Below are 20,367 nucleotides of genomic sequence, written 5' to 3'. Positions count from 1 at the left end.
CCCTCCACTTTCTTCTCTCACGGTTTCTGCAGGAAAGGGACCAGGGAGGCCCTGCCAGGACGGAGTGAGTAATGGCTTGGAGAAGGAACTGGAAAAGCTGCCGAGCAGGAGAGCCAGCCCGGGGGGGCAGTCCTGAAATGCTGCCTGTCCTCCTGTGCAGAGGGGGCCCGCCGTCCAGCGGATAAAAGCCCCTTTGTGTTGCCAGGTTCTGTCACTAGGGAGATGTCTGAGTGAGAGCCGCTGCATGCTCTGGGCTCTGTCCATCGGGGCCATGAACAGAGGTGTGGAGCTCGGGGAGCGGCCCAGAGACGCAGACACCACCCAGGAGCAACAAGGCAGCTGGCCCCACTGAGAGGCCAGCTTCGGGCCTGCCTCGACTCTGCGGCTGGAGCCTGGGGCTCGGCCCCGGAGCCCCATGCCTGCTCCCTAGTCTGCAGGACGCTCAGCTCCCAGATTGTTTGATCAGCTTTAGCTGACAGGGAGGAAGGGAGGGGAAGGAACATGGGAGCCGAGGCGGTTGAAGCCAGCATTTCAGAGGGAGAGGCAGAAGCCAGCAGCCACCCTGCAGGTGTCAGCAAACCATGTGCGGGCTGCTTTTCTGCCTCCACCCTCCTGGCACGCAGTGCGTGCATCTGCCGCCGATCTGCCTTCAGCTGTGAGCTGGGACAGGCAGGAGCCCGGGCACGGAGCTCTGCCCTCCCCGATTGTGCCAGTGAAACAACTGCAAACGGTGCTTCTGAGGCAGCCATGCGGGCCATGCGGACAGCGAGGCGAGGGGCGGGGGCAGGGGGCAGCGTGGGAAGGAGCATGTGCCCAGAAGTGGGTCCCCAGTCAAACCCATGACTTGACCCTAGTCCCCACCTCAGGGCACAGAGGGAGGTCCCCAGAGCAACCCCCTCCTGGGCCTGGCAGAAACGGAAGCAGAGGGGGGCAGGGGGGAGAGGGTGCTGGTGAGCACCCCCAGGTGCTGCGACTGGCCAACCAGATCAGGACAAGGGCACCCCCTTGGGTGAGGCCTCCGCCGTCCCCTCCCCACTCGGATGCACACCAGGCCTGAAGCCTCGCTCCCCGCAGGCCCCGGAGAGTGCTGGCCTGGGCGCCCTCCAGCCTCTCCGTGGCCTCCAGGGGGCTCTCGGCACCCATTCCAGGAGGGCTGTGCTGGGTCTCAGCTCTGGGAGCCGCTCCCCGCCTGCAGCAGGAGCACACTCCACAGCGAGCAGCACGAGGCCCCGCCTCTGGGTGGCAGTGTCCCCACTCGGCCACAGCCCTGAGGTCAGGTCGCACTGGGAGCCTCAGCCACGCCCAGCCCGCTGGGAGCACCTGGACCCCTGGGTGCAGGAGGCAGCTCCTGAGCCCCAGGGAGCGGGGCCTCCCAGGGGGCAGGAAACACCGGGGCACAGAGAGGTCGCCCTCAGGGGCACCTGGGACTCCCTGGAGGAGGCAGCACTCAGGCCTGGGAACAAAGGCTGTGGCCCTGCACAGGGGAGGCGGAGGCGCCGGCCGGTCCGGTCTCACAGAACAGCCGTCCGTGGAGCTGGGGCCGAGGCGAAGCTTCAGACCCAGCTTACAGGGAGCAGCGCGGCCGCCCGGCTGCCCTCCGCCCGCCCGGACCAGGAGCCCGCACAGCCACACCCCGCAGTGGCCTGGGGAGGAGGAACGGGCACGGACTAGGCCTGGCCTGCCAGCGCCCGCTCTCGCCAAACCAAGCCCCCGGCCCGGGGTCCACACTCACCCCGGCCACTGGCCCGCTCGCGGTGTCGGCCTGGCCCCGGCGTGGCTGTGTCTGCGGAGCACAGGCCGCACCCGCCACCGCGAGGGAGGTGGCGGCTGAGCAGAGACATGGCCAGGAGTGCCCCGGGCCGAGGGCCGGGAGCGCACGCGTCAGCAGTGCCTGGGCTTCGTGTCCGGCCCCAGGCGGGCACGGTCAGCCCCACAGGAGCAAGACCGGTGCTCCCCAGGGCACGGTGAGGGCCGGGCCGAGGCGGACAGGGGGCTGCAGTCTGGGACGAGGAGAGGCCAGGCAGGGCCGAGGTAAGCAGGAGGCGGGAGGGGAGCACAGACTTCGGAGGGCTCGAGCTGGCCGGTGGATGTGCGTTTCACACAGGACTGAGGGGTAGGGGAAGTGTTTACTCTGAACTGTGTCTTGTGCTTAAAGAAAACTGATTTATTAATGAAAATATAACGTGAAAAATAGGATTGAGGTCAGCTGTGGACATCAGGAAAAAATTACAGCGCCCTCAAAACAGGACAGGTTTCTTTCTTACCCCCTCCGAGACGGTGGGGGGCACACGCGGGGGGAGATGGGCACAAGCACAAGGCGAGCAGACGGCCTGTGGATCCAGACCCCTCGCCGGAGCCAGCCGCTGCCGCGCCTGCTCTGCTGATGGCTGCAGGGAGCTCAGCACCCACTTTGTTCTGGGGTTCAGAGCCTTCACGGGCCAGCTGCTCCTTTCCATGTGGCCCTGGCATGCCAAGTCCTGCAAGGGCCGAGGGGGCGAAGCGCCTGCAGTGCCCGCCGCACCCCCGGCCTGTTACCAGGCTCGGCCCGCCGCCTGTGGCACGGCTTCCTCTCCCGCCTTCCATGGGGTGAGGGCACCTCCCCCGGGGCCGCCCCCCCCTTCCCGAAAGCGCCTGACAGCGAAGAGCACTGGGCCCCACCCGCTGCCAGGTAACGGTGCCCGGGGCGCCCTGTGGCAGTGCCCGCTGCCCCGGGCCCGCGGCTCCCTGGCGGTGGGCATGTGTGGGTGGGCCCGGGCCCGGCCAGGAGGGCAGAGCTGCAGCGCAGAGCCAGCCTCCTGGCCAGGACCTTGCACGGGCCTGCCTCCCTCCGCCGGGATGCCAGGCCTGCTCACCCCGCCCCACTCCCGCCTCTCGGAGATGGAGAGGGACCGGAAGCCGCCCCGTTCACAAGCAGGGTGTCTCAGCACACCTCCTCCCCACACCCACGCCTCTCCAGGGGCCACTGAGAGGGGCGGTGAGGGTGCCCTGAGCAGAGCGAGGCTGCACCCCTGGGTCCGCCTGGGGTTCGAGGCTGCCTACTCAAAGTACCAGAGTGCAGGGGGCACCTCTTCACGGCACCCCCTCTACACACCGGAGGCACGGCCAGTCACACCGCTCAGAGGGGCAAGCGCATCAGCCCAGCGCGGCGTGTGCGGCCATTTGTGCGTGTCTGCATGCGTGTGCTAGCCGCACACGTGTCTCCTTCAGAGTAGGGTGACATACCCAGATCTGGGTGCCCGGCGGCGCACTGTCCACCGCGCCTTTTCCTGGCTCTTGCCTCCTGCACGCAGAGCTGTCGGGAGCCCCACAGGACAGCATCTTCAGGGTGGGAGGCCAGGCACCCAAACTCCCCGCTGAGCCCCAAGACACCCGTGGTGCAGGTTCCCACCAGCGGCCGCCTGGGCCTCCCGCAGCCAGGCGGGGCTCAGGCCTGGACAGCGAGGGGCCGCTGCCACGGAGGGGCCCTGCCTCCTCCCCCCCTTACCCCCCATGTCTGCGCTGAGGGCGCAGCTCACCCCCCCTGACCGCAGGCCCCAGAGGAGCACAGCCCTGAGGGGCCGGTCCCGGGTCCAAATGCCTGGGTGAGCAGACGGACCGGCAGTCCTACAGCAGCAGGGCCCGGCGGGCGGCCACCGGTGGCACAGACGTGCCCTGGCCACAGGGCGGCCTGGCCGGGCCGAGTGGGTGACTCTTCTCCTGGAAATCCCCGGTGACTCGCATTTTCCATGCTTTCAGTTTCACACACAAACACCAGCCGCCACAGGGGGGCGGAGGGGGGTGTGGAGAGCAGGGCTGGGCATGGCCCCTGGGGTTCCAGCCCCACAGGTGCCCTCTGCAGGCAGGCAGGCAGGCCACAGGCCACCGCTCAGCCAGCTGTGCCTCAGTTTCCTCCGCGGGTTCGGGGCACCGGCTCCCAGGGAGAGAGAAGCGGCGCCCTGGGCCCAGCAGGGCCGCCCAGAGCACGGCGCAGCGGCCGGGGCTGGCTCCCACCACTGGGCCTCCCGCTCCCACCACTGCGCTTCCCGCAGCCAGGCGGGCTCAACCACCCCGCTCCCGGCTCCGCCGCTAACGGCTCTGAGCCAGTCTGGGGGGACCATGCCCGGCCGCGGGCTAAGAGGCCCCTTCCCCCCACAGGAAGCTGACCGCGGAGAGCCAGGCGGCGGCAGGAGCACCGGGGCGGGGTGGCTCTGCTCAGGGCCTGGGGGAGGGGGTTCAGAGCGGAAATCAGCAGAGGGGGAAAGGCAGAGTGGGTCCCCGCCCGGAGCGGGAAGGCAGCTGTGCCCGGAGCCCGCTAGGCACCTGGGAGGCCCAGGTTCTGGTCCAGTTAGGGGGCAGGAGCACGGGCCTGACCCGCTCCACCCGGTGCCGCCGGGGCAGGGCCCTGCCTCCCGCCGGGAGCCGCGCCATCCCCTGGGGGGGGCGGGGGCGTGGGAGGCCGGCGTCCCGCCGCCCGGGCGGAGGCAGGGCTCAGCGGTGGAGGCGGCGGGGGGCGCACAGCGGGGCGCGCCGCCGGCGCGGGCTCCCAGCGTGGGCGGAGGGCCAGGCTCCGGGCCTGGTTTTACGGATTAAAACTGCCCGGACCCGGGCGCGGAGGAGGCGGGCCTCCCACACCTCCGGCCTGGGAAGGGAGGAGCCCCAGCGTCCCCGGCGCGGAGGGCCGGCCGGGTGGGGGCGGGGCCAGCCTGGAGGCGGGGCCTGAGAGGGCGGGGCCGGGCGGGGCGGGGCCAGACGGAGGGCGGGGCCTGGGCGGGCGGGGCCGGCGGTCAGGTCCGGGGCCCGCGGCGCGCGCGGGACACGGCGGCGGGGAGCGGGCGGCCTCAGCTCGCAGCGGAGCGGTGGCGGCGGCCGGGCGCACCATGGACTCGGCCCTGGAGGGGTACGAGCTCAACGGTGACCTGTGGCCAGACTCGCCCGGCGCCCCGGACGCCCGGGTAAGCCCTCCCCGCCCCCCGCGGCCTCCAAGGGCCGCCTCCCTGGGCTCCGGCACCGTGGGCCCCGCGGGGTCTCCCCCTCTCCGTCCGCCGGCCCGCAGGTGAGCGGGGCGCGGGCTGGGGTGCCGGAGCCTCCCCTCCCGCAGCCTCCAGCTCCAGCCGCCTATCGGCCCGGTGCGCCCGGCGGGGGGGGCGGGGGGGGGGCGCGCAGCCTCCGGGCCCCGGGCCGGCGGCACTGGCACCAGCGGCACCGGCACCAGCGGCGCAGCACCGCACAGCCCGCGTGGCCTCCACAGGGAACCGGGTTCTGGACCGCGGGAACTTGGCGCCACTTGTGTCCCCGGGGAACTTGGAGCCTCTGGGGCCGCTGTCCCCGCACCCACCCCGCGCCCTGCAGCCTGCCCGGCCCGGCCTGGGGCGCAGGGGGAGCCCCCCATCCGGGCCGGCGCCCTCCTGCCCTGGTCCCGCTGCGCTGGGCAGGGCCCCTTGGGGCCAGCTCTGCCCAGGGGTGTGAGCTGCCCTGGCATCGCCTGGGGGGCTGGTTGACATTCTTTCCGTTTCTGCCCCTGGAGGGCCTGGGGGGGATGATAGGACACCAGGTGGCGTGGATGCCAAGCAGAGCCGAGTCCCACACAACCGTCATTTCCCTCCTCCTCCCACAGCTAACCTCTCGGCCCCTGGCCTCCCTCACACGGCAGCCGGGCGGGGCTGCCTTGGTTAGTGGCCCTGCCCTGGAGGAACTTACAGCCTGGGCTGTGTGTGTGTGTGTGGGGGGGGCGCTCCCCCCCTGGGCTCTGCCCTGGCCTGGAGCTGGGGGGTACAGCAAGTAACCCCAGGCCCTTGGGTGGAAGTCGGTTTGAAGGGAGGGGTCCTGCTCACCTCCCAGCCTTGGCTGCACACTTCCCAGCAGACCTGCTGTCTGTGGGGAGGGACACTGCATTGGGTCTGGAGGGGGAGGGCACTGCATTGCCTCTGGAGGGGGGAGGGCACTGCGTTGGGGCGGGAGGGGGAGGGCACTGCATTGCCTCTGGAGGGGGAGGGCACTGCATTGGGTCTGGAAGGGGAGGGCACTGCGTTGGGTCTGGAGGGGGAGGGGCACTGTGTTGGGTCTGGAGAGGGAGGGGCACTTGGTTGGGTTGGGGGAGGGGCACTGCGTTGGGTCTGGAGGGGGAGGGGCACTTGGTTGGGTTGGGGGAGGGGCACTGCGTTGGGTCTGGAGGGGGAGGGCACTGCGTTGGGCCTGGAGAGGGAGGGGCACTTGGTTGGGTTGGGGGAGGGGCACTGCGTTGGGTCTGGAGGGGGAGGGGCACTGCCTTGGGTCTGGAGGGGGAGGGCACTGCATTGGCTCTGGAGGGGGAGGGGCACTGCATTGGCTCTGGAGGGGGAGGGGCACTGCATTGGGTCTGGAGGGGGAGGGGAACTGCCTTGGGTCTGGAGGGGGAGGGGCACTGCCTTGGGTCTGGAGGGGGAGGGCACTGCATTGGGTCTGGAGGGGGAGGGCACTGCATTGCCTCTGGAGGGGGAGGGGCACTGCATTGGGTCTGGAGGGGGGGGGGCACTGCATTGGGTCTGGAGGGGGAGGGGCACTGTGTTGGGTCTGGAGAGGGAGGGGGAGGGGCACTGTGTTGGGTCTGGAGGGGGAGGGGCACTTGGTTGGGTTGGGGGAGGGCACTGCGTTGAGTCTGGAGGGGTAGGGCACTGCCTTGGCTGGGGGGGAGGGGCACTGCCTGGCTCTGGAGGGGGCGGCTCTGCATTGGGTCTGGAGGGGGAGGGTACTGTGTTGGGTCTGGAGGGGGAGGGGCACTGCATTGGGTCTGGAGGGGGAGGGGCACTGCATTGGGTCTGGAGGGGGAGGGGCACTTGGTTGGGTTGGGGGAGGGGCACTGCATTGGGTCTGGAGGGGGCGGCACTGCATTGGCTCTGGAGGGGGAGGGGCACTGCATTGGGTCTGGAGGGGGAGGACACTGCGTTGGGTCTGGAGGGGGAGGACACTGCGTTGGGTCTGGAGGGGGAGGGGCACTGCATTGGGTCTGGAGGGGGAGGACACTGCGTTGGGTCTGGAGGGGGAGGGGCACTGCATTGGGTCTGGAGGGGGAGGGACACTGCATTGGGTCTGGAGGGGGAGGACACTGCGTTGGGTCTGGAGGGGGAGGGCACTGTGTTGGGTCTGGAGGGGGAGGGCACTGCCTTGGCTGGGGGGGAGGGGCACTGCCTGGCTCTGGAGGGGGCGGCACTGCATTGGCTCTGGAGGGGGCGGCACTGCATTGGCTCTGGAGGGGGCGGCTCTGCATCCAGTGAGCAGACGGAAGCCCAGGGCTGGCCTGCCGGCAGCGGGGCCTGGAGGATGGATGGGTGGAGGATGTGGAGAGGGCCCAAGGCAGAGGGCATGGGGAGAGCAAGGCCCTCTGGCTGGCCGCCCCGCATGTCTGACTCCTCCGCAGGCCTGGCCCCTGGCCCGGAGGCCGGTACAGGGTCCGGTGAAGAGGGCACGTGGGTGGCCCTGAGGCTCCACCCCCGGGAGCACCCAGCCTCCCCCTCCCCTCCCCCCAGGCCGGCCTCTGTTTCTCGTCTGTGACGTGGGGGCAGCAGTGCACTCCTCAGGGTCACCGTGAGGACCGGGAGGAGCTGTGGGGGACGCGGACACCGGCATGCTGCCTCCCCGCTCCTGCTCCCCTCCCTTTCCGTCCCAGGGCAGCCTCAGGCGCCTGCTGAGGGCGGGCCGAAAGGATTGCCGGGGGAGGGGCACATGGGGCTGCAGGGCCTCTTCGGGGCGAGGGGGCTGTGTGCCCAGCGTGCCCCTGGCCACGGAGGACAGACGGGGCCTGGCGGTGCTGCGCCGTGGGCAGGCAGAGCCCACCAGCTCAGCGCTCTGTCTGTGAGGGTGGGCGGCTCAGCACAGGTGGCCAGGCCTGGAGGAGTCAGACCTGTGGCCTGTGGGCAGACGCCGCTGGGCCAGGGCAGGGGGAGATCCGAGATGCCCTGGCTGTGCTGGGCTTGCAGGCCCGTCTGCCCGGCCGCCGGAGTTTTCTTAAGGCGGGAGGGCCGGTGCGGGTGGGGCTGCTGGGAAAGCAGCCTGCACACTGGGCTGTTTACGGCTGCGTGCTGCCTGGGGCCCTGGCTGGCGGCTGGGGACACGGCAGCAGGTCCTGGGACGGCGCCAGCGAGGACAGCAGGGACTGGACGGGATGGCGAGGCTCCGGCTGGGCCAGCGCAGCCCGGGGAGCGGGACTTTGCCTCTCCTTTCTGCTTTCCCGGCAGATTCCAGGCTGACAGGGTCCTCGCCACCTTCTAAAAGGTGACGTGGCCGCAGGGTCACCAGAGGCCAGTGCTGAGCCCACAGGAAGTGGGTGTGCCCAGCCCACAGCCAGCTGCCTCCGGAAACACCCCCTCTGTCCTCCACCAGACTTCCTGCCTGGAGCAGGTCAAGACCTCTTGCCAGCTGACGGGAGTTGGGGATGGTGTGGCCTGTGTGGCCCCAGGCAGTGCCCCCGTGGCCAGGCCAGTTAGGGCTCCGTTCCCTCAGACCCCTGCCCCTCCCGCCAGCCGTGTACAGACGGAGAACCGGCACCGGCAGGGATGCCAGGGCAGGCCAGGTGCTGAGCCTCAGATTGCTGGGTCCTCGGCTGCCGCCCAGCAGAGGTGAAGTGGGCTCTGGGCGGACTCCGTGCGGCCTCACTCCACACTGCCCTCAGGATTGGGTCCATGGCAGTGGAGCCAGGCCCAGGGGGCGGGTCAGTGACCAGCCCTCAGGTTCCTGCCTGGTCTCCGGGAGAGCAGGGATGGAGGCTGGAGGCTTGGGAAGCCCCCTCCGTCTCTCCCCACTCGAGCCTGAGTGGGCTGGAGTATCCCCCATACTGTGACCAGAATTGGGCAGCCGGGGTGCCTCAGACCTGGGTTCAAATCCTGGGTTCGAATCAAGTCCTCGTCCCCCTCCTGCTGGATGGAGGACGCACAGCAGTGTGTTCTATGGAGAGGTGCCCGAGACCCTGCCGCAGAGGGTGGGCAGCCCTGTGCACAGCTCCTGCCCCCCGGCCCCGGCCTTTAGGGGAAGCAGTCCACAGCCTGGGCCCCGGTGCAGCGTGGGGTCCTGTGGGCCAGGAGCACACTAACAGGGCATTTGTCCCCTGCGCTGCCCAGGTCTTGGTAGGAGGTTCCAGGGAGGCTCCTGGCAGCTGGGGAGGCAGGCAGCGGTTCCTATGGGCGTGTACATATGTGTGAGTATCTATGCATGTGTACACACGCCTGTATTGTGTATGTATATGTGTGCATGTTGGTATGTCCATGTTGATACATGTGTGTCCACGTGTGTGCATGTTGTGTTTATGTGTTGGCTTTTGTGTGTGTGTGCATGTTGTTTGTGTGTGTGAATGAGTGGGTGTGTGTGCATAAGCTCGTGTGTACGTACTTGGCCCATGGGAGGTGGAACCCGTTGTGAGTGCAGCCGGCTTTCCTCGGGTGGAGCCTGGGTGAGCATTGGTGCTCCCAGTGAGACCAGCCTGGCCCTCTTGGTTTAGGAAGCGCTGGGGCACCGGTGCTGGGTGCGGGGCGAGGGGTGGCCTCATGCTAGGGGCACAGCCCCAGACCCTGGCCAGGGAGCAGCCCGAGGCTGGGCGTGGGGCCGGCCACTGCCGTGAGCGCGGCCCCAGACCTGGCGTGGGGGCAGGGGGCCCAGGCCGGCCGAGCGAGCGTCCGGCGGGCGGGCGGGGCCGCGCCTGCGGGTGGAATTTAAACCGAGTGGATTCACTACTTCAGAGCCACCACGGAGAGAAGTGGGGCGGCAGCAGAGCCGCCGGGTCTGGTGCCCATCCTCCCGCCTCTGGCAGGTGGTTCTGGACTCAATGTGAACGTGAAGGTGCTCTGGACGGGAGCCAGATGGAGGGGGCTGAGCCCGGCCCTCCCGCCCCGCCGCCCATCCCCCCGCTCCCGAGTCCAGAAATAGGATCTCCTGTGGCCCCAGGAGGCCCGTCCAGCTTGGCAGCAGCTGCCAGGGGACAAAGGGCCAGGGCGGGGGGGAGGAGGGAAGTGGGGCAGTTCGAGGTCATCTGGAGGGGGAGACGTGAGGAGTGGTGGGACCATTCTCAGCAGAGGCCGGGTCTGCCTGGAGGGGAGGGACAGGCTTCTGTGCGGCGGTCACGGTGCCGCCTGCATGGCCTCAGCAAGCACTCACACACCTGTGCACACGGCAGCGCTCACACACCTGTGCACATGGTAGCCGGCGAGCACTCACACACCTGTGCACACGGCAGCGCTCACACACCTGTGCACATGGTAGCCGGCGAGCACTCACACACCTGTGCACACGGCAGCGCTCACACACCTGTGCACACGGCAGTGCTCACACACCTGTGCACACAGCAGCCGGCGAGCGCTCACACACCTGTGCACACGGCAGCCGGCGAGCGCTCACACACCTGTGCACACGGCAGTGCTCACACACCTGTGCACACAGCAGCCGGCGAGCACTCACACACCTGTGCACACGGCAGTGCTCACACACCTGTGCACACGGCAGCGCTCGCACACCTGTGCACACGGCAGTGCTCGCACTCACACACCTGTGCACACGGCAGTGCTCACACACCTGTGCACACAGCAGTGCTCACACACCTGTGCACACAGCAGCCGGCGAGCGCTCACACACCTGTGCACACGGCAGCCGGCGAGCGCTCACACACCTGTGCACACGGCAGTGCTCACACACCTGTGCACACAGCAGCCGGCGAGCACTCACACACCTGTGCACACGGCAGTGCTCACACACCTGTGCACACGGCAGCCGGCGAGCGCTCACACACCTGTGCACACGGCAGCGCTCACACACCTGTGCACACGGCAGCCAGCAAGCGCTCACACACCTGTGCACACGGCAGCGCTCACATACCTGTGCACACAGCGGTCGGTGTGGAGGCTGGGCGGGCACTCGCCTCTGCCTGCACCGTCGGCGTGAAAGGTGCAGCTTTTGGCCTGTCCGCCATGGCGCAGTTATGTGGCTTACACTTTAAATGAAGTTAAGGAAGGTTCTGTACAGCAGAGAACGCCAGGCTGCTCTGGAGTCTGCTGCGCCCCTGCTCGGCCAGGTGGGGTGGGGGTGCTCTGTGAAGGGATCTGGCTCCCACCCCAAAGCCACCTCTGCCCTGGACCCCCCCCCCCCAGACCCGGAGGAGGGGAGGAGGGGTGCCGGGCGGGCCGGGAAGCGGGGTGCACAGGCAGCCCCAGGGCGGCCCCCAGCTCGGTGTGCGGAGGCGCCGTTCCTTTCTCCTCAGGGACGGGTTCCGAGGGGGTCTGTCGGGGCTCCTGGCCCTCTCCAGCCTCTTGTTCTGTGAGGCTTCCTTCTCAAACCTCCCCTGGGCCCCGCTTCCCTGCCAGTCCCGGGAGGAGCCCCTGGGGCGCCCTCTGACCCCCACCCCCCCCGCAGCCCTCGCGCTGGGGCCGCAGCGGGCCCATCAACGTGAACCACTACGCCAACAAGAAGAGCGCGGCCGAGAGCATGCTGGACATCGCCCTGCTCATGGCCAACGCCTCCCAGCTCAAGGCCGTCATCGACCAGGGCCCCAGCTTCGGCTTCTTCGCGCCCCTCGTGGCCCTCATCTCCATCTCCCTGGTGCTGCAGATCAGTGTGGGCGTGCTGCTCATCTTCCTGGGTACGGGCCCCCGGTGGCTGCCGGGCAGGGGACCCCCGGGCCCTGTGGGTGTGAGCGGGGAGCCCCCGGGCCCTGTGAGTGTGAGCGGGGAGCCCCGGGCCCTGTGAGTGTGAGCGGGGACCCCCGGGCCCTGTGAGTGTGAGCGGGGACCCCCGGGCCCTGTGAGTGTGAGTGGGACCCCCGGGCCCTGTGAGTGTGAGCGGGGACCCCCGGGCCCTGTGAGTGTGAGCGGGGAGCCCCAGGCCCTGTGAGACCCCGGGCCCTGTGGGTGTGAGCGGGAAGCCCCCGGTGGCTGCCGGGCAGGGGACCCCCGGGCCCTGTGAGTGTGAGCGGGGAGCCCCGGGCCCTGTGAGTGTGAGCGGGGACCCCCGGGCCCTGTGAGTGTGAGCGGGGGCCCCCGGGCCCTGTGAGTGTGACCGGGACCCCCGGGCCCTGTGAGTGTGAGCGGGGACCCCCGGGCCCTGTGAGTGTGAGCGGGGACCCCCCGGGCCCTGTGAGTGTGAGCGGGGACCCCCCGGGCCCTGTGAGTGTGAGCGGGGACCCCCGGGCCCTGTGAGTGTGAGCGGGAGCTCCCAAGCCTGTGAGTGTGAGCGGGGAGCCCGGGCCCTGTGAGTGTGAGCCGGGACCCCCGGGCCCTGTGAGTGTGAGCGGGGAGCCCCCGGGCCCTGTGAGTGTGAGCGGGGAGCCCCGGGCCCTGTGAGTGTGAGCGGGGAGCCCCCGGGCCCTGTGAGTGTGAGCGGGGACCCCCGGGCCCTGTGAGTGTGAGCGGGGAGCCCCGGGCCCTGTGAGTGTGAGCGGGGACCCCCGGGCCCTGTGAGTGTGAGCGGGGACCCCGGGCCCTGTGAGTGTGAGCGGGGACCCCGGGCCCTGTGAGTGTGAGCGGGGACCCCCGGACCCTGTGAGTGTGAGCGGGGAGCCCCGGGCCCTGTGAGCCCCCGGGCCCTGTGAGTGTGAGCGGGAGCCCCCGGGCCCTGTGAGTGTGAGCGGGGACCCCGGGCCCTGTGAGTGTGAGCGGGGACCCCGGGCCCTGTGAGACCCCGGGCCCTGTGGGTGTGAGCGGGAAGCCCCCGGTGGCTGCCGGGCAGGGGACCCCCGGGCCCTGTGAGACCCCGGGCCCTGTGGGTGTGAGCGGGGAGCCCCCGGGCCCTGTGAGTGTGAGCGGGGAGCCCCCGGGCCCTGTGAGTGTGAGCGGGGAGCCCCCGGGCCCTGTGAGTGTGAGCGGGGAGCCCCCGGGCCCTGTGAGTGTGAGCGGGGAGCCCCCGGGCCCTGTGAGCCCCCGGGCCCTGTGAGTGTGAGCGGGGAGCCCCCGGGCCCTGTGAGTGTGAGCGGGGAGCCCCCGGGCCCTGTGGGTGTGAGCGGGGAGCCCCGGGCCCTGTGAGTGTGAGCGGGGAGCCCCCGGGCCCTGTGGGTGTGAGCGGGGAGCCCCGGGCCCTGTGAGACCCCGGGCCCTGTGGGTGGAGCTGCCCTGGGGTGGGGCTCCCTTGGCCCGCAGTGCAGGGTGTGCCCCAGAGCCCTCGTGGCTCTGTCCCTCCGCCCACGCACGGGAGGGCCCCAGCACCCAGCTGTGGTCAGGCCTGAGCAGCGGGCTCGGGGTGCCTCCTGGCTGCTGTGGGACCCCCTGCCTCAGTTGTCCTGCCTGTCGCGTGAAGGTGAGGCTCGAGGAAGGACCCCTCACAGGACACTCAGGAAGGTGCAGGCCCCTCTGGGCTTCCAGCCGGCCAGGCCCCGGTCGGTCGTGCATGAAGCAGGCGTCTGATGGACGGAGGGGGCTGTGTGGGCCCGGCGGGCGGCCTGGGCAGTGTGCGCACCCTCTCCCCACAGTCAGGTACGACCTCAACAACCCAGCCAAGCACGCCAAGCTGGACTTCCTCAACAACCTGGCCACCGGCCTGGTCTTCATCATCGTGGTGGTCAACATCTTCATCACGGCCTTTGGCGTGCAGAGGCCCGCGGCGGACCTGGCACCGCGGCAGTAGGCCGGTGAGTGAGGACACGGCCCTCCCCGGCTCGGCCCCCGGCCCTCCAGCCTCCCCGGAGCTGGGCCCCCCGCCCTCCCCGGAGCTGGGCCCCCGGCCCTCCCCGGAGCTAGGCCCCCGGCCCTCCGGCCCTCCCCGGAGCTGGGCCCCCGGCCCTCCGGCCCTCCCCAGAGCTGGGCCCCCGGCCCTCCCCGGCTCGGCCCCCCGGCCCTCCGGCCCTCCCCGGCTCGGCCCCCGGCCCTCCGGCCCTCCCCGGAGCTGGGCCCCCGGCCTTCCCCGGCTCGGCCCCCGGCCCTCCGGCCCTCCCCGGAGCTGGGCCCCCGGCCCTCCCCGGCTCGGCCCCCCGGCCCTCCGGCCCTCCCCGGAGCTGGGCCCCCGGCCCTCCCCGGCTCGGCCCCCCGGCCCTCCGGCCCTCCCCGGCCCGGCCCCCCGGCCCCCCGGCCCTCCGGCCCTCCCCGGAGCTGGGCCCCCGGCCCTCCGGCCCTCCGGCCCTCCCCGGAGCTGGGCCCCCGGCCCTCCGGCCCTCCGGCCCTCCCCGGAGCTGGGCCCCCGGCCCTCCGGCCCTCCCCGGAGCTGGGCCCCCGGCCTCGTGGGTGGCGCCTGCCGCTGAGCGTTCCCACCCACACGCAGGGCGCAGGGGTCCTGCACCTGGGACCCTGCTGGGCTGCACACCACGGGGGGGTGGGGGGGGTTCCGCCAGAGGAATGGTGGACGGCTGACGGGCAGCTGTCTGCCCAGCAGGGACGCCCATGGCCGCTTGGGGACCCACAGAGCACCGGCCGCCAGTGTGCCTGTTCACGGCACGATGGCCGGGCCAGGGACCAACGGCCAGTGTGACCTCAGACATGACCCCGCTCTCCCCGAGCCTCAGTCCAGGGCTGGCGCCTCCAGCCCTGTTCTCGGGCCGTCAGTGTGGGGGGCCAGGCCCTCCAGCCCTCAGGGCTCCGCAGGGGAAACAGGCTTGCCCAGGTCAGGATGGGGCCTTCCTGGAGTCGGAGTGGCCCCGACTCTGGACACCACTAAGCAGGGTCCCAGGATGGCCGGGCCCCGCCTGGCAGCCTCACCACTCCCTGCCCTTTGCAGGTGCCCAGCCGACACCACCACAGCCACTCGGACCCCAGGAGCGGCCTCAGCCGTGGGCCCCGCCTGGGCACTGCACCCTGAGAACGCCAGAGCCAGGACCGGGCTGGACGACACTCACCAGTGAGCCCTGCTCCACCCGCGGCTCCTCCCCCTGAAGCAGGGGCAGCGAGGCCAGAGGAGGAACGACCCCAAGGAGGGCCGTGGCCACAGACACGCGGCAGGCCGAGGAGGGCGGCCAGGCCAGGGACATTGTCTTGGGACATTTCCAAAAGGCCAGAGTCTTGGGACATTTCCAAAAGGACAAAGAGATGCCTGCCGGCCAGCACACCACCAGCCCCGCCCTTCCTGCCTGGGACCCCGACCAGCAGCTTCCCCGGACCTGCCCCAGCCCCGCTTTTCTAAGCACAAATGACCAATAAACGATTGCTCCTCCCCTGCGGCTCCCAGCCCTCTCCCTCCTGCCCGGCGGCCTGTGCCCGCCTCCCCTCCGCCCCGCAGCCTGCTGGCTCACACCTGGGCCTGGCATCCAGGCGGTTTCCAGCGGAGCCCAGAGCCGGTCCCCAGTGCCGGGTCATTCTCAGAACGGCGAGGAGCCCGCAGCCAGGCCCAAGGCCGTGGCCAGGTCGCTGCAGCCGCCGTCCGCTCTGGGGCCCCGCAGGTGTGGCCAGCGGCGGCCGTGAGAAGCTGGCCCACCGCCCTCTGCAGCCGCCGTCCGCTCTGGGGCCCCGCAGGTGTGGCCAGCGGCGGCCGTGAGAAGCTGGCCCACCGCCCTCTGCGGCCACCGTCCGCTCTGGGGCCCCGCAGGGGTGGCCAGCGGCGGCCGTGAGAAGCTGGCCCACCGCCCTCTGCGGCCGCCGTCCGCTCTGGGGCCCCGCAGGGGTGGCCAGCGGCGGCCGTGAGAAGCTGGCCCACCGCCCTCTGCGGCCGCCGTCCGCTCTGGGGCCCCGCAGGGGTGGCCAGCGGCGGCCGTGAGAAGCTGGCCCACCGCCCTCTGCGGCCGCCGTCCGCTCTGGGGCCCCGCAGGGGTGGCCAGCGGCGGCCGTGAGAAGCTGGCCCACCGCCCTCTGCGGCCGCCGTCCGCTCTGGGGCCCCGCAGGGGTGGCCAGCGGCGGCCGTGAGAAGCTGGCCCACCGCCCTCTGCGGCCGCCGTCCGCTCTGGGGCCCCGCAGGGGTGGCCAGCGGCGGCCGTGAGAAGCTGGCCCACCGCCCTCTGCGGCCGCCGTCCGCTCTGGGGCCCCGCAGGGGTGGCCAGCGGCGGCCGTGAGAAGCTGGCCCACCGCCCTCTGCGGCCACCGTCCGCTCTGGGGCCCCGCAGGGGTGGCCAGCGGCGGCCGTGAGAAGCTGGCCCACCGCCCTCTGCGGCCACCGTCCGCTCTGGGGCCCCGCAGGGGTGGCCAGCGGCGGCCGTGAGAAGCTGGCCCACCGCCCTCTGCGGCCACCGTCCGCTCTGGGGCCCCGCAGGTGTGGCCAGCGGCGGCCGTGAGAAGCTGGCCCACCGCCCTCTGCAGCCGCCGTCCGCTCTGGGGCCCCGCAGGGGTGGCCAGCGGCGGCCGTGAGAAGCTGGCCCACCGCCCTCTGCAGCCGCGGCGCTCGGGTGGCGAGCGCGTCCCAGAGGCCGAGGCTGCGGCTGGACTGGCCAGGGCACTGCTCCGGTTGCAGATTCAATCCCCTTGGGCGAGTACGGGAGGCAAGTGATTGATGTTCTCCCTCTGTCTTCCTCTCTGAAACCCATAAGCACGCATCCTCTGGCGAGACTGGAAAACTAAAGAAACCTCAGGTGCACTGGCTGCTGTCCCACACACACACACACACACACACACACACACACACACACACCCTGCCCGGCCCTGCTGCTCAGGCCACCAGCACTTCTCAGACCCAGGGCCCGTGGTGCATTTGTAAGGCAACGGCCTGGGGTGCCCGTGTCAGGGTTGGGGAGGTGTGGCTGGTCCCACATCAACTGTCGGGGCCTTTGGGGTCAGAAGCCTCGCCTGGAGCCTCGGGCTGGGGAAGAGTGGCAGGCAGCTGCGGGGGCCCACCCTCGCCATGCCGGCCTAAGACCAGGCTGCAGCCCCTCCTGCCCACCGTCCCCACGTGGAGTTCTGCCAGCGGGTGAAGTGGCCCCATTCATGCCTGTGCTTCTACGTAGGGACCTTGGTCGGTCTGGGTCTCCCCACGACTGTGTCTGGCACACAGTAGGTCCTCAGTAGGTGTCTCTGGCATTCTCACTCATCCATGGGTGCTGCGGCCCAGAGTGGGGGCAGAACAGAGCCAACTCTGGGCTCCTGGACCTCACACTCCACGCCTACCCACCTCTCCCTGAAGCTCAGCCCGGTCCTCCCAGGGGACCCTTGCAGAGGGACACGTCCTGCCTGCGGCTGCACTGGCCTTGGGGAGCCTGGAGCGGTTTTGGGAGGGGAACTGCGTGTGGAGGGCTGAGTGGGACAGGGCCGGGGCCTGTATGCTTAACCTTCTTTCTGCAAAAGATGGCGATGATGGATGAATGGACAAGAGATGGCAGGTGAACTGATTGGTAGGTGATAGGTGGATAGATACAGAAGATAATTGAATACTTGGTCAACAGAGAAAAGAGACGTGGATACATAAGTGATAGGTGATAGATGAAAGATCAACAGACATAAATGCCAGACAGGAGAAGACGGACAGACGGGGGGGAGGGGGGGGGGCGGTGAGGAAGCAGCTCCGTCCTTTCGGAGAGAGCTGGGCGGGCCTCTGCGCCCGGGCGCCCTGCAGGCATCTCCTCGCTCAGGGCGGGGTGGGGCCCAAGGGTGTCCTCGTGCACCCCAGCACACCATGTCCACTCACGCCTGGCTGACCCGCGGTGTCTAGGCCTGGCTCCCTCTCCGGGCTCTTCACCCTCACCTTCCACACTCAAGACGCCAGCCCACATGAAGGAGAGAGGGAGAGGGAGGCCAGGGCAGGCCCTCTCGCCCCCGGGTGGGGCCAGGGGACCGAGAAGGGGCCTCCCTGGCCCAGCAGCCTGCCCTTGGGGTCCTCTCAGCAGGAGATGAGGGGCCCAGCTGCCCCCTGGCCAGTGCTGACGGAGGGCCCCAGTCCCTAGAGGGGTCCCCTTCTTGCCCCTGCTATACAGGGGAGCCAATCCAGGCTCCAGGGGCAGGCCTAGGGCGGGACAGGCCCACCAGCCCTTCATCCTGAGCCCTGCAAGCCGGGCCCTGTCTGTGAGACTGTGGGTCCAGGGCCCGCCTGGCAGAGTCCTGACCCGGGGCCTAGTATGGCTGGGGTTCATGCAGAAGTTTGGGGGGTACAAGGAAGCATGGCGGGCTCTCTTGGAGCGCTGCCTCTGAGCTGAGTCAGTGGGAGCGTAAACAAGCCATTCCAGCAGCGTCAGCGCCCTGCGAGGCTGGTGCCCGCAGCCTCCGGCCCCTTCACCAAGGGGAACCCCGTGTTGTGCAAGATGCAGCTGCATTTTGGGCTCTGAAAACAAGTGCTTGTCATACAGCTTGTACCAGCTTGGGCCAGAGCCACTGGGACCCAACTCTGCCCCTCGGTTCAGAACTGTGTCAGTGGCGGTTTGCTCAGTTTTTTTTTTTTAAATTATTATTATCATTATTATTATTATTATTATTATTATTATTATTATTACTAGAGGCCCGGGGCATAAAATCAGCCTCGCCTGAACTCTCTCTAATCTGGGACCCCTCAGGGGATGTCAGACTGAAGGTTTAGGCCCGATCCTGTCGGACAGCCCACTCACAATCCAGGACCGCTGACTCCTAACCACTTGGCTGCCCCCTAACTGCTTCCCCCTAACTGCTCCTCTGCCAGCCTGGTCACCCCCAAGGCTTTTATTAATATAGATATGACCCTGCACAGAAAATTTTACTAACCCTGCTTTACAATAAGGGCTTGAGGATTGAATCATTGGGACCAGATACCAAGATTTCCTTTCTTTGAATAGTGGAGGGAATAATTATCTTGTCTTTAACATGCCCTGAAGTTAAAATGATAATGACTTAGAAAAGTATAAAAGCACCATATAAAGACAACTGTCTTTTTCATGAACTGAAAAGACAATAAAGTGGTAAAATGAAAAACACTATATTTTATTCTCCCCCTTCCTTCCTTTACTGCCTTTATTTAAACTTTGAAATTTATAAAAATTTCACTCCAATTTTCATTGCTTTACATTCAATATTACTTTGTATTGGTTTCAGGTTTATATTAGTTACAGAATAGTGGTTAGACAATCGTATACTTTACAAAGTGTTCCCTGATATTTCCAGGACCCAGTTGGCATCATACCATCATTATAACACATTGACTGTATTCCCTATTTGTGACAATGGGTTTACAGGTTCCTTCCAGTCTTTCTTTTGTGTTGCTTGTCCTTCCTTTTCTTTCTCACTTCTTCCCTCACTCTCCTTATATAGTATGGGTGCCCACCCTGGGCGTTGGGGTGGAGGGCGCCGACCTCAGTGAGCACATCCTGAGGGGTGTCCCCACCAGCCCCCCACGGCGCCGCCTGGACGTGAGGGGCCTCTGGGGGAGCCGGCCACCGGAGGCTCACTGCCTGCGGGCACGGGCGGGCGTGTCGCTGACACGCGTGAAGGCGGGTCTCACGGTGCCAGACACACGGTCTCCATTGGGGCCCCGCCGTGGCCCCAGCAAGACTGTTCTCTGTTCCCGGAAGCCGGGCCTGGCGCTGCGGCCTCCGCGTCCAGTGCTCCCGGCGCCTCCAGGAGGGCGGCTCCACCCACAGGGCAGAGCTCTGGTCCTTCCTTCACCATCAGCTTCTCTGCAGCTCCCTTCTCCTCACCAGCTCCCGACGCCAGCGCCTCGCAGCGCACCCCTCGCTCCCGCTCCCGGGGAGTGAGTGCGGACTCCCGAGTGGGTCCCGTGGGCTCCCGCTTGGAAGCTCTGTCTCTGCTCGCGTTCCAGATCGCGGCCGAGGCGCCGCCTGGCGAGCAGTGGCCTGGCTCTCGACCTTTGCAACCTTGCTCGTCATCTCTGCCTTCCTCCCAGGCGTCACTCAGTGTCCCTCACTGCTTCGGCGGTGGACCTGCTTGCTGAGCGGCCACAATGAACAGAACATGAGAATGAATCGAGCGCCAGAGAAAATGATGCGCCCGAGACGCGGTAAACAAGACGCACGAGGCTGTGGCCGGCTTAGCTTGGCTTACTGTTTACAGCAACCTTTTTCTTTTATAAGTAGGAACAGGACAGAGGTCCGCTACAACCCTATATATTGAGTAATAAAAGGTAATATGCAAATTGACCCGAACGGCAGAACGACCACTTGGCCAGTCACTAGGAGGCGCACTGACCACCTCTCGGTCCCTTTCCTCCGGCCGGCAGGCTCTGATTGCTGACGGCGAAGGGGGAGCCAGGGGTGGGTGGCATTGGGGGGCGGGCCGGCTGTAGGCAGTGGGGGGGAGATGGGCCGACAGCAGGCCAGGCCTAGGGATGGTCACCCACACAGAATTTCGTGCGCCAGGCCTCTGAGAAGATGTATGAATAGTGAACATATGTTATTATCAGAGACTACTGATAATAACATATGTTCACTATTACTGTGCACAGCTGCATGTGCTGCACATGTTCTGTGACCCGCAGCCGGCCCGTGAATGATGCCCGCCTACGACGCTCCAGGCGAGAGGAACTTGAGGCTCCGGTCAGATCTATGGCCGTTGCACGTGTGGTCTGTGCAGTGAATGCCGTGCAGCACGTGGACAGTGGGCAGGGCTTCCTGGAGGA

At 68.4% G+C, this 20,367-nt stretch overlaps 1 protein-coding gene across 5 annotated transcripts; it reads left to right on the top strand.

The window, feature by feature from the left end:
- The first annotated feature begins 4,741 nt into the window (after nt 1-4,741).
- On the top strand, nt 4,742-14,899 carry NINJ1 (ninjurin 1). Of its 5 annotated transcripts, XM_045578754.1 has the most exons (6): nt 4,787-4,931; nt 8,190-8,352; nt 9,069-9,145; nt 11,347-11,572; nt 13,394-13,552; nt 14,632-14,899. In XM_045578754.1, the coding sequence occupies exons 3-5, from the start codon at nt 9,128-9,130 to the stop codon at nt 13,546-13,548; spliced, it is 399 nt and encodes a 132-aa protein (XP_045434710.1). In that variant the 5' UTR covers nt 4,787-4,931; nt 8,190-8,352; nt 9,069-9,127; the 3' UTR covers nt 13,549-13,552; nt 14,632-14,899. The 5 variants fall into 5 exon arrangements, 4 of the variants coding, with proteins under 4 accessions (XP_036286066.1, XP_045434708.1, XP_045434710.1 ...); XR_006741038.1 differs by lacking the exons at nt 8,190-8,352; nt 9,069-9,145 and having other exon boundaries at nt 4,742-4,931; nt 14,632-14,683; nt 14,724-14,899; XM_045578753.1 differs by lacking the exon at nt 8,190-8,352.
- The last annotated feature ends 5,468 nt before the right edge of the window (nt 14,900-20,367 follow it).

This window comes from Pipistrellus kuhlii, unplaced genomic scaffold (genome assembly GCF_014108245.1).
Source record: "Pipistrellus kuhlii isolate mPipKuh1 unplaced genomic scaffold, mPipKuh1.p scaffold_m20_p_102, whole genome shotgun sequence".
Taxonomy (NCBI): domain Eukaryota; kingdom Metazoa; phylum Chordata; class Mammalia; order Chiroptera; family Vespertilionidae; genus Pipistrellus; species Pipistrellus kuhlii.
Note: the sequence above shows the minus strand (reverse complement) of the source record. Positions and strands in the feature narration are given on the sequence as shown.